This window comes from Schistocerca americana, chromosome 3 (genome assembly GCF_021461395.2).
Source record: "Schistocerca americana isolate TAMUIC-IGC-003095 chromosome 3, iqSchAmer2.1, whole genome shotgun sequence".
NCBI lineage: Eukaryota > Metazoa > Arthropoda > Insecta > Orthoptera > Acrididae > Schistocerca > Schistocerca americana.
In genome coordinates, this window is record NC_060121.1 from 784,624,006 (window position 1) to 784,637,541 (window position 13,536).

Sequence of the window (13,536 nt, forward strand, 5' to 3'; positions counted from 1 at the left end):
AAGCATGTTCTCTTTCTTCTGTAACATATACTCTGAAGATGGAACAGTTATATTCAGAAGTTTAACTTTACTTCTTCTATTACCATCACTGTTTCTCGAAGAGTGATTTTTATTTTTAATGACATTGTTATTCCTATTAGTAATTGTAATTTCAGTAATTTTCATCTTTGATTAATTCTCAAAGCAAAAAAAAAAAATCCTTATAAAATATTTGAACTTCTGTATCATATAGAAAGCTTCCAGTGGAAAAGTGACCTAAAGGATGCACAATCAATCTTGAATAGGATGCTTGTTCCACTTGACTGCAGTGGTACATTAGAGTGTCAGGCTGCCAGAGTAACAGATAGTGACATAAAGATGCTGGGATCAGCCCTGAAGAAGAACTGGAACAAAAATTCAGGTATGTTTCTTCTGAATCTTCACAGAAATTACATACTTTATCAAATTTGTGCAGCTAATGGCTGCCTTGATTATATAAAGCCCTTGTGCTCCCAGATTGAATATGGCTGCCAGATGTATGGGTCAGCAAGATCTCCATAACTTAAGATATGAACACAGTACACTTATGAGGAAATTACATTATCAACAGGGGCTTATTACAAAAGCTCAGTTCCTAACTCATGTACACAGGTTGAGCAGCCATCACTATCCACAGGATGGCTTCTCTTCGTTGTGAGCTTAGCATATAGGGCATTGCCTGTTCCAGAATAGCCAGCATCAATCACTGTTAACGGACCAGCACTAGAATATTTACTCTGTCACTGGACTGTTTATTCAACAGTCATTTGAAGGCAAAGAGGCAATTTTGGATTTAGATGAGGAACAGCCTCATTGCGGTACAGATTGATGAAATTTATGTCCAAAGCCAGGGATGGCATAGTGGATCCCATTGAATACTGAGGAGGCCCAGAGAAAGAGATATCAGACTTGTACAGCTATCATAATGCATGTAAGTTTAAACATGTGCATTGGATTTAATACATTTTTCATAGAAATAAACACAATATCATGTAGAAGGTTACCTACTCTTCCTGCAAAAAGGCATCTAAATGGTGATATAATCTCAACTCCTTCAAAGAGAGCAATACAGTGATACGGTCGGCAAACAGTAACGGATGGTGAGCAGATGTAGGTGGCAGCTTGTAGTGTTGTATCTGTTCAAGCAGCCAAATAAGATGAGTGACATCCTCTTCATCACCTCATTTGCACATTTGGGATGCGACCAGACCAATATGATGTAGGTGCTTCCTGTAACAGCTGTCATAGAATGTGTGGTGACTTATAGTGTTCATGAGTTTTCTGGTGCGAAGATTTTTTTCTCGTACCAGAAGTTAGCAGTCAACACAGAATTCACTTTGACATAATCTTCATCTTTGTATTTGGAGGTCTCTTGCCATTCTATGCTCCAGTTCTCTCTGATTGTTGATTTAATAATGTTTGAAAGATATGTAACTGGTAATTCCATGTGTCCTCTTGCTCTTTCGTAGACAGTTGCTTTGGCTAGCTTGTCTACTATTGCATTGCCCGTTATACCAAAGTGCACTTCTACCCAGCACATGGTAACTTCCTGATTCTTATTTGTCGTCTGTTCAGTCAGATTCATGATGTCGTATGTTATTAGATGGTTGGATCATGTAATGTTCAGGTGTGTCAATAATTCAAGTGCAAGTTCCTTTGGGAACTTATTTTCATTGCATTTTGACAGTTGCTGTCCCAGTAAGTACAACAACATTTGCCTTCTTTCTTTGAATCGTAGATGTAGATGAATCTTGCATTGTTGTTTGGAGAAAGGTACTCCATCAAAATTCAATTATTTGGGTAATTCCAGCCTAAGTTTGTGATATCTGGTCTTGTGCACACTGTGACTGTTTAGGTAAAAATTTTGTACTTGGGTATTCCTGGTTTAGATTTAGGGAGACTCATTTGCTTCAACTGAGTGTAAGTTGGTGTAGATTGCATTGCTTCCAGGGATACACTGAGTGCCTTTCACTGACAATTATCTGATTATGTTAGGTATGTGTTGTGAGCCAACTCAAAACAAAGACTTGCATAATCCCTGTATGGACGTACCGAAGCCCGATACAGTCCTCATCCAGTGTTTGTATCTGCTTCTCGTCTTACACCCATTATAGCTCATAAATATATCAGCGGACTTTCTGCAATATATGACAGCTTTGGTAAGATGTGTCTTCCACTGATGTTTGTGGTCAGTATAGAGTACACGATATTTGACTGCTGTTTTGACTGGTGGTTCTTATTGCCCAAGCTTTAGTGCCTCCGTAGGAGGAACCCTGTGTCTGGTAGAGAGTAGAACCTAAGACTTCCTAGGTGATATATCAAACTAGTCTTCACTGTGTACATGTGAAGTCTAGACATAGCTTGATCAATCTCCTGCAGTTCACCAGGAAGGGTGTAACTTGCTGAATAAGTCATCAGCATATCGTAAAATTGTTACTTTTTGTGACTAACTGTTATATAGAACCAGTGTAAATATATTGAAAATCAGGGGAGAGATAATTGATCCCTGTGGTAGTTCATTGCTTGTCATTCTCGGTCCCGCGTAATTATTTCCACTTCTTACAACCAGTGATCGATGTGAAAGTAAGTGGATAAGTTTTCTGATGATGCTGTCAGAAATATTCTGCCTCCACACTTTGTCGACCAACATCAATAAGGTAAACACCTGAAACATTCATGGATGTAGGTTATTTCCATATTTTATGGACTATAAGACGTAATTTTTCCTTCAAAAAATTACCTCCATAATTCAGATACATCTTATACTCAAAATTAATCTAAAAATGTCCAGTGTTTGATTTCAGATTCCCACCAGTCTTTAAAATGGCCGTGTATTTGATGCCTCAGGAAACCTCTCTCTTCTGGCAACATTGGATTCAATTGACAGCAGCACTGCACCAATGCAGCTAACGTGAGTTTTGGGGATTCACAAGCTTGCAAACACTGTCTCCCTCCCAACCCACCATCACAAACCCAGAACACTGTCTAGCCCATGATGCGTCGTTCAGTGCATGGGGTCAGTGAACTTAATTGAAAATGAGGTGGTTCACTATGTTTTCCTGTCAGCACTATTCATGATGACTTCTATTTGGGGATATTATTTCTTTTGTTTCAAATATTATTACAAGTACAACATGGATGGTTCCTTCCTTTCCAGGCCTCCCTTTCTGCATTAAGGAAGAGAGCATGTGGTAATGTGTACTATCAGTTCCTGGGACATTGTTCTCCCAAATAAGAAGGCTGTTGAGTTCTGGAACAGTAAAGTGTTTGTCAGGAAATGATCTCCTTCCTCATCGGTGTCTTGTTCAAATGAGTCTGGTGCCAAGTGTTCAAAGAAGTCATTCACTAATTTTTTTTCTGAAGCACTCTTGTACTATTTTTGTTTCAGGCTCCACAAATAAAGTATATTTGTTGTCAGATGCTTGAGCTGGGGTCATCTTTAAGGTTGTTACAGAAATTTATCCTTGCAGATTTCATTTCGTATTTGAATAGTTGCTGTACTTGCCCCTGGTGGTTCGTTAATACAAGCAATAAAATTAGCGTGGCTCGTTATTGTTTGTCCACATGCTGGAAAAGTCTGTATCTTTTCTGAAAGCACAGTATTGTGCTTCTTGCACTCCATTTTCAGAATGTTCCACCTGTAGGCTAGCCATATGACACCATGTATCATCCCTGCATCACATCTGCGAATGGTGGTTAGCTGCTCAGATCTAAGAGGTTATGTAACTCCCTTCCATGTGAAGTCTAATATTAAAGAACTCATTGATGCCAGTCATATATCTACATGGTCACTTGATACAGTTATCCTTGTCAGGGAACAATCATTTAAAATGATTAAGTTATGTACATTGACAGTCTCCGCTGTCGTTTTGCGGATGTTGCCTTCTTGGTCTGAGCCCTTAGTAAGGTGATGGTGCCTTAAAATCTCACAATGTTATCTACAGATGCCTTACCAAACTAACCAGCATGCTCAGCTATTGTTTCATTACGGTCATCCTTTGCAATCTGTAAATGGAAGTTATGTGTATTTATTCCTCTTTGTTCAGAAGCTTGGAGTGTCCTCGAATTTTATATGAGATTCCTTTTTCTTATGCAGAGTGTACTCCCCTCATATCCATAATCTCTTTTGGCTTGAATTACATTAAATCCAAGAAGCAACCAGGTTTCAAACATTGCACATATTGGTATCTGGTTGAGTGTAAAAAATGTAGGAGGTTGTGTTTGTTATTTTTATTGGAATGAGCTTTCTGGTGGACCATTTTGTTAACATATCTTGCCATTGTTGAGTTACAGACTGGGTAGCAATTCTGCAATGAATTCTCTTATGTTACTGTTGTCCAGTCCTGCATGTGGGCTACCCATTATCAGTTTTACCTATTCAGCAGTTCTAACAACTGGACCCTCCTGAAGCCTGTGAAAGTGTGTGGAGTGATGTGAACTCTGGCATCCATAAGCTTTCATACATATTATCCGGTACCGAATGTACTCTTTCCTGTGCAGTTCTCTGTTGTGCCACTGCTGTCTCTGCCCTATTTGCTTCATCATTGCCTCTTGAATTGTTAAACATATGAAGCCTTTCCCAGGAATATGTAGTCGACATTGGTAAAACGTGATGTGTGTTCAAGTGGTTGACTTGCAAAGATTAGTTACTTTCATTTAAAGGTTTTGTGATGCCTGATGTATCAGGTGGCCAACTATATTGGACTGAGAAAATACAATTGTCTGGGAGGGTGCCAAGTTTCCTGTGACTACATCTGCTTACATTACTAAATTTCCTTGAGACTGTTTGTTGGTATGTTATGCCTTCTATAGCCATATGCTGGTTAATTCTCCTAAGTCAAACGTACTCTGGGCACACTATAATTAGACAGATGTCCTCCTGAGTGGAACAAAAGCAAGGTGTTTGTTTGACACACTTGCGTTGTGCAGTGTGGAGCAGCGACTGCAGCATTTCGTACTATGACATTTTTTACTGGAGTGAGCATACCATAAGTAGTTCAAGCATTGCAGAATAGTTCTCACACACAGTGTGACAGAATAGTGCACACCGTGTACATAAACAGTTGGATCCTTTCTGCACTTTGAAGGTTACAAGAGATATTGGTTACACTGATCCCTTAATCTGTTCATTTTCTATGAGTTTGTTAACATACTGCTTGACTTGGGAGTACTGGACATTGACACTGATAACATCCATTATTTCTTCTTCTGGCAACTCACCAGTCATTACATCTTTCATTTTTCCTGTTGTCTTGTAAGGAAAGTGGACGTATATATTGCAAGACCCTCCTGAGTGAAAACAGCATTTTCAACCATAGCAGCTGCTGCTGTCTCTAATTCGGTTTTGACGTGGTTATGGCTTGATGATTTGATTTGTGTAGCACTGTTTGAGATCTGCAGACTGAACTTATATCTCCCAACCTACAGCTGTTGGATGTAACCTCCAAAAGCTTCTCTCTTTATGCGCACTTTCAGTGAATGCAGTGTAAGGACCAACATCATATTGTTCATAGAAATTTTCAGTATTGTTTCCTACCTTTTGCTGGTCATGTTGACTATCGGTGATGGATATAACTGTCACTGTGCTCGCTGCTTGCTGATTGTTGTGAAACTGCCTCAGGACAATGTCACATGTGGAAGTTTACCAGCCATGTTGAACAGCTGTGGTTTCTCCCCACATGGCAGTTTCGTAGGTGGGTTGATGAAAGGTGTCTTTTTGGCTGTCAGCAAAGTTAATTTCACTGTTGGATTCATCCATGTGGTCTTTGTCAGTGTTCAGGACTAACTCAAAATAGGTTAAAACCTGAAGAGTGAACTTCTGTGGAATGGTTGTTGCTAGCAACTGCAGAAAATTTAGAATTGTATTGCAGGAAAACCAGTACTCCAGATTAAACATTTAAAAATAAATTTTATGTGTGCTGTTTGAGGCTTTCCCGGCATTGCCTCTGCTTGATAGGTTCCCGGGAATTACTCCGGATAATATTGGAAAAACCACATAATATTTCAGTGAGACAACTGCCCAGCACCTTCAGGTGCTACTGTCACGTCGCTGAGAAGCTCGCCAATTTATATGTTGGCTTTCTAGAACAGCGCAGGTGCCAGCGGGAGAATAACGTCATCGAAGGCCAATCATAGATGGCGTCGAATACCAGAGCCCGCTGCTGGAGAAATGGGTCGAGATCTGCGGAAGCGCGCCGCGCTGTGGGAAAATGCGGCCGGGAGTGACGGACCCCGTTCATGCGCAAGGTGTTGGCGCGCAATTTAAGCATCTGCGCTAAGGTTTCCCATCTGTGTTGACTCGGTGCAGTTGCTAATCTCCGGCTGATGATTCCTTAGTGCCGCCAGGGCTGGCTCCCAGGCTTTGCTCAGGTGAAACCTCGTGTCTCTGTTTATTAGGTCACTGCTTATACGTATTTCGATCGCCTCTTTGATGATGGAGTCCCAGTATGTGGAAGCATACCAGAGGATCTTGGTTTCTTCATAGTTCATGCCGTGTCCCGTGTCAAGGCAGTGTTAAGCACCCGCAGATTTCTCTGGCTGACCCAACCTCATGTGACGTTTATGTTCGTCACATCTGTCTTTAACCGTACGACACATCTGGCCAATATAAGACTTCCCATAATGGCATGGGATTTTATATAATCCTGGTCTCCTCAGGCCGAGGTTGTCTTTAACATAGCCCAGCATTGATTGCACTCGTGCTGGATGCTGGAAAACACATTTAATCCGGTATTTCTTGAAAATTCTGCCCATCTTAAAAGACATGCCACCGACATGCGGTAGAAAAACCAACCCCGTGGTGTTCTCTGCTTCTTCAGGCTGTTCTTGAGGTTTGGAGCGTGCTGGTCGAAATGCATTCCGGATCTGCTTCTCGGAGTACCTGTACTGGGCAAACACACAGCAAAGATGGCTAAGCTCTGCCAATAAGCTGTCCTGATCGGAGATGGCTCTAGCCCTATGCACTAGCATCTGTAATACACTGCTGCACTGTGAGGGATGATGACAGTTCGTAGCTTGTAAATACAAGTCTGTGTGCGTAGGCTTCCGGAACACACTGTCACCCAAGGAGCTGTCTCCTTTTCTATGAACCAAAACATCCAGAAACGGGAGCTCACCATCTTTCTCTATCTCCATGGTGAAACAGATGCTTGGATGGAGGGAGTTCAGATGTTCCAGAATTGAAGGAAGCGTTGCTGTCCCATGCGGTCATACCACAAACGTATCATCTACATATCTCCAAAAACATTTGTGTTTCAAAACTGCCATCTGAAGTGCTTTGTCCTCGAAATCTTCCATAAAAAGATTAGCTACTATTGGAGACAGAGGGCTACCCATAGCAACACCATCAGTCTGCTCAAAATACTGGTCGTTGAATAAAAAGTAAGTCGAAGTAAGCACGTGTTTGAAAAGGTGTAAGCTGCCCTCTTCCAACTTAGCTCCTATGAGTTGTAATGAGTCCATCAGAGGCACTCGTGTGAACAAAGAAAACACATCAAAACTCACTAGTAAGTCTGTAGATTCAAGGCGCAGGTTCTTCAGTCACCGTATAAAATCTTCTGAGTTTCAAATATGGTGTTCACATTTACCCTCCATGGGACTCAGAAGAGAAGCCAGACGTTTAGCTAGGTGGTATGTTCGGGCACCTATATTACTGACAATAGGGCGAACGGAACATTCTCCTTATGTATCTTTGGCAGGCCATAAAGTCGTGGTGGAACTGGTGCTCATTCCCTTAAACTCTTCTTCAGATGGTGAGGAAGTTGGCTGGATTTGAGGAGAACGGATGTCTTCCGTTGTACAGCATCTGTCGGATCTTTCTGGAGATGACGATACACTGTATCCTGTAATAAGTCCATCATCTTGCCAAAATAAGATGTAGCAGGCAGAAGAACAATGGCGTTACCCTTGTCAGCTGGTAAAATTACGATATAATTGTCTTCTTTTAAAGAACGGAACGCTCTTCTTTCTTCAGTGGTGACGTTCTGCTTGGGTGCAGGCATCCTGGTTATTGATCTGCAAGCCTCTTGCCTTATTTCTTCAGCAGCATCATTCGGAAGTTTTAAAACACCTTGTTCAAAGCACTGATGAACTCCTTGATGGGCAAGGTCTTGGGAGTAGGTGCAAAATTAAGTCCCTTTTCTAACACTGACATTGCAGCTTCACTCAGTGGTTTATCTGTGATATTAAACACAGATGATGGGCAGAATTTTCAAGAAATATCGGATTAAATGTGTTTTCCGGCCTCCAGCACGAGAGCAATCAGTGCTGGGCTGTGTTAAAGACAACCTTGGCCTGAGGAGACCAGGAATATATAAAATCCCATGTCACTGTGGGAAGTCTTATATTGGCCAGACGTGTTGCACAGTTAAAGACAGATGCAACGAACATAAACGTCACACGAGGTTGAGTCAGCCAGAGAAATCTGTGGTTGCTGAACACAGCCTTGACACGGGACACGGCATGAACTATGAAGAAACCAAGATCCTCTCGTATGCTTACACATACTAGGACTCCATCATCAAAGAGGCAGTCAAAATATGTATAGGCAGTTAACTAATAAACAGAGACACGAGGTTTCACCTGAGCAAAGCCTGGGAGCCAGCCTTGGCGGCACTAAGAAATCGTCAGCCACAGATTAATAACTGCACTGAGTCAGCACAGATGGGAAACCTTAACGCAGATGCTTAAATCGCGCGCTAACACCTCGTGCGCGTGAACGGGGTCAGTCGCTCCCGGCCACATTTTCCCGCGGCGCGGCACACTTCCGCAGACCTCGACCTATTTCTCCAGCAGAGGGCTCTGGTATTTGACTCCGTCTACGATTGGTCTTCGATGACGTTATGCACCCGCTGGCGCCTGCACTGTTCTAGAAAGCCAACATATAAATTGGCGAGCTTCTCAGCGACACGACTGTAGCACCTGAAGATGGCGGGCAGTTGTCCTGCTGAAATATTGTGCGGTTTTTACAATATTATCCGGCGTAATTCCTGGGAACCAATCAAGCAAATTTTATGTGGTTTTAAATGGCTCACTGTGCTCCCAGAATTATTTTCTGCCTACTACACGGAATTGTTTAGTATGCTGAGGACACTGTAATGGTTGAGGAGGCATTGTGGTTAAAAATTCCACCTTTACTCAAATTCCCACAAAGCCCTAGACATTGGATGGATGCACATGGCAGACAGGTGAGTCCAGAATATCTACAGTGCACACCTTCTCGGAGATAACTTCTTTATTTTCATCTTTACGTTCACTGAGAATAGCAAAGCCATCAACAAATCCTATCATTGATTTCCTTTCACCCTGAGTTTTAATCCCACTCTGGAACATTTCTTTTGTTACTCTCGTTGCTTCTTTAATGTGCAGTATGGAATGAAAGACTACATCTTTATTATACACCTTTTTTAATCTGTGCGCTTTGTTCTTGGTCTTTCATTCTTATTGTTCACTGTTGGTTTTCATACATATCATCCATATTTCCCTATACATTACTCTCTTTTTCCAGAGAATGTCTAACATCTTCCAACATTTTTCACTGCTAAACACTTTATCTAGAATAAAAAGTGCAATGAATGTATCCTGGTTTTTCTTAAGTGTTGCTTCCATTATCAGGTGCAGTATCATAACTGCCTCTCCGGTGCTTTTATCTTACCTAAAACCAAAACTGACTGTCATCTAACAGAGCCTCTTATTCTTGTCAGCAACTTTTGTGCTGAACTGTTAACCAGATTGAGAGATAGTTCCCACATTTATGTGCCCTTGGTATTTTTGGAATTCTGTGGATGATATTTTTCTGAAAGTTTATTGGTGTATCTCCAGCCTCATAGACTCTACAAAGTTGAACAGTCATTTGGTTGCCACTCCCCCCAATGATTTTAGAAATTCTGAAGGAATGTTGTCTATACCTTCCACCTTATTTGCTTGAAAGTTCTGCCTTTTTTGCTTGAAAGTCTTTTGAATTTGTTTTAAACTCTTGATCTAAAACTGGAACCTTTATGTCTTCCACAATGACTCCAATGTCATCTTCTAGCACTTAATCACACCAGAGAGATGCTCTGTTTGTAACAGTAGAATATCTCTTGCACTTTTGATGGTGATACCTTAGCTTTTAATTTCGCTGATGGTTGTTTTTACTTTTCTATGTACTGAATACCATTATAGACTATTGTACCTAGAACTCTGTAATAAATAAAATATTTGTATACCTGGGCTCCCCCCCCCCCTCCCCCCCCCCCATCCCCCCGTTTGCCCTTCCACCCTCCCCCTTTTTGGATGCCTACACTTAGAGTGCCTTATAGAGACTGCAAGTTGAAAAAGATGATCTGATAAGTCTAATTCTATACAAAATTCCTAACAACGGCTAAGACATTTTCTATGATAATGTTGAGGTCCAAACACATTAATATTTCGAACACCCCAATTTCTTTTACTTTTTTGTTTATTTTACAGTTTTGCTAATATTTCAGCAGCCTTTTTAGACTCTTGCATGTGTGTTGTGAATGTCATGGCCTTTACCTCCTGGTGCAGTACTCTTTTGTTTCATTCTTGGGTTAAGCTGTTCATTGTTCACTGTTGATTGTGCTATTGTATTGTTACGACATGATAGTATCATATAGAAACATGCCTTTGCTTTACAGCTACCACAGAGTTTATGGGAAGGACAGAGTTTGTTGGGCAGTAGTAGTTTTTAATTACTTTATTATTTTAATTAGGATAATCTTCTAAACATTATCACCTTTTCAGTGCCCAGTACGTCATCCCACAATGGATCGGCAACTGGTTTGCGGAATAATAATCAGCAATATTTGGGGTCTGATTTACCCGTAGAGGTAGAAGATAGCTTTAATGCTAATCGTGGCAACTCATTATTACATTCTAACTTGAAGCAAGCACCAATCCCCAACCACCCTTTGTTCCAAAAACAAGAAACAGGTAATATGAACTATCTCATTTTTTATTACAATCAATTTCCTTAGTTTTTTTAAGTACACTGTTAAATGAGTGCATTTATGGAGAAACTTATTTTGTAAGAAAGTAATAAACTGAGGGACAATAAAAATTGTTTTCTGGCTGTTATGAGAACAGTACAGTTTACTTTCTGCTGGGTCTCTAGTAAAACATGGTGATTAGATAACTAAGACATTTTCTGTCACTATAGAAGTGGCTTATGGGTAAGACACATTGGCCTCCAGAAGTGAACATGCTGGCTTCAAAAGAGAATAAATAATTGACCGTCAGCGTGTGACAATAAGTAATCTGCTACTGGTAAGTGAAACATAAAAAGGTCCAGAAGCCCAGCTCCAATGTCAAATCTAACATAACTTCTCATACCAGCTCCATTCACCAAATCTAACGTAGCAATCCTGTCAATTCAGGTTTAACATAGTACTCATACCATGTTTTACATTTTTGGAGGTGATAACTTTGCTGCAGAAAGTCTTGGGTCTCTATCAAATGTACACCAATTAATCTGTTGGCGACACTTTTTTATTTGTCACTACTTTACAGGAACCAGTGCCCACCAGATAGTACTCCAGCTGCACTCCACATACACCTCAAAGGCTTTCAACAAGGTGTATTTATACACCTTTTAACAATTATGATCTTTGACATTATTATGTTATTTCGTGTTTGATGTTGCAGTTGCAATAAGTTAATCCAGCAAAAACTGACATTGCACAGTTTTAGTAGAAATTAAAAAAAGTACAATGATAATGCACATTTCTAAAATTAACGATCTTTTACAAGTGCAATTTTGAAACATACATACAGTTAACAATAAAGTTATTATTATTCAGTCCAGAACATTCTCAAATATCTTTATCTAATTTAATTAATTATGCAGTTGTATGAAACAATTTTGAGCTGGTAATATTTCTACAACTTCAAAATTACAATTCAAACGTTCAAAATGACATTTTACAACATTTGAAAGCTAAAATGCATAATAATTATGTACATCACAAAATGTTTAAATTGTGTTACAAAAAAAAAAACAACTAATGAATCATTCTTGTAACATTATTTCTCCAGTTTAAACGAATCTTCTCTAGTTTTCGTAATATGTGGACATTGCAGTGAATTTCTGTATATAATGACTTGCAAAGATACATAAATGTTAAGCTTTTCCAAAATTAATGGTTTACACAGTTAATTTGCATTATGGCAAACAATGAATTATACTGATTGAATTATAATTACAAAACTGAATGAAAAAGGTTACTACCATTTATACATTGTTAACACTGATTCCAGAACTTGTTCTTTCTCTTCAAAACATCCCTAAATTCATATCAAAGTGATAATGACTTATTCTAACTGTACATTACTTTACCTGATTAAGAACATACATTAATTGGTCTGTGACACAGTTTAACATTTTCGTTACAACTATTTCACACTGTTGCACTAAGTGACCTTATTCACTAAGTGTCTTTATACACTACCCACATCTGTTTTAGCATGTATTGCATACTACAAAACCTGCTGCATCAGGTACTCCACATGACCCAATACAGCCTGTTTCATTATATAAGGCAAAGTAACTTCTGTTTGCTGAAGAGCACCTGATCACTATATTTGTCTAAATTTGTTGTTTTCTTTGAATCACTGAAATATTTTTGATATGGAAGGTGATAAAAAGCAACTAATTAACAATAATTGAAGTAAATATAGAATTCAGTTCATCACTGTTTACAGCAGACATTAATGATTGGAGGTTTTCTGTTGGTAATATGATTAATTATTATACTTGTTGGTAACTGTATCGGATCAGTGTAGTATGGAGTCAGCCCTGCTGACATAAAAGTGGTAACTGAGGTAATACCTGTGGCTAAGTAAACTTTCCCAGGACATCAACTAACGATGTTTGTTTCAGATCTGCAGTTGAGTCATACAGTCATATGAAAATATTTCTGTGGTCCACCTGGCTGCCATCTTCAGTTGAGAACACTGTATGCTAATCTTGCCGGAACTTATTGGTTGCGTGAATGACAGCCCTTTTATATGCCACAGAAGGCCAACATCACGTGCGCTACAAATCTTAGTTGCTGTCCCATAGCGCATGTGAACTTAAGTGCCCCAGCGGTGAAAGCAGGTAATAAAGGATGAGTTGTTATCAAGTACCACTGTCAATACATTCTTCTGGCTGAGTTAATTACCACTGGCTGCTTTTTTTTTTTTTTTTTTTTTTTTTTGCCAGAAGAAACAGAATTCCAAATCTTGCTTATAGGGTAACCCTTGTCTTGATTTATAATGTTACCTTCCAGTGTAATTTCGATTTCTACCTTTAATACACAGACCCAATAAAGAGATGCAGGGGCAACCGTTTGTGTGTTATCATATAATGTTCTGTGTCCTTCGGTAATACAGTATTCCACCACCACAGATTTCTCAGGCTGCATCAAACATGTAGAGGAGTGGCACAGAGTTCATCTTTGTCAAATGGTGTGAATTACCTGTCTGTATAAAATTTCCCACAATGTATTTGCTCAGTGCAGCAAGCGATATCCAGCTTTC

General features: G+C 39.7%; 1 protein-coding gene across 3 annotated transcripts in view; it reads left to right on the forward strand.

Annotated features, from left to right (window-relative positions):
- The window catches only part of LOC124606646 (fidgetin-like protein 1), a 196,238-nt gene that overhangs the window by 26,942 nt on the left and 155,760 nt on the right, over positions 1-13,536 (forward strand). For all 3 annotated transcript variants that reach the window (XM_047138645.1, XM_047138644.1, XM_047138646.1), the window contains exons 3-4: positions 233-400; positions 10,762-10,950. In XM_047138645.1, coding sequence (XP_046994601.1) covers positions 233-400; positions 10,762-10,950 — 357 coding nt within the window. The remainder of the gene's footprint in view (positions 1-232; positions 401-10,761; positions 10,951-13,536) is intronic.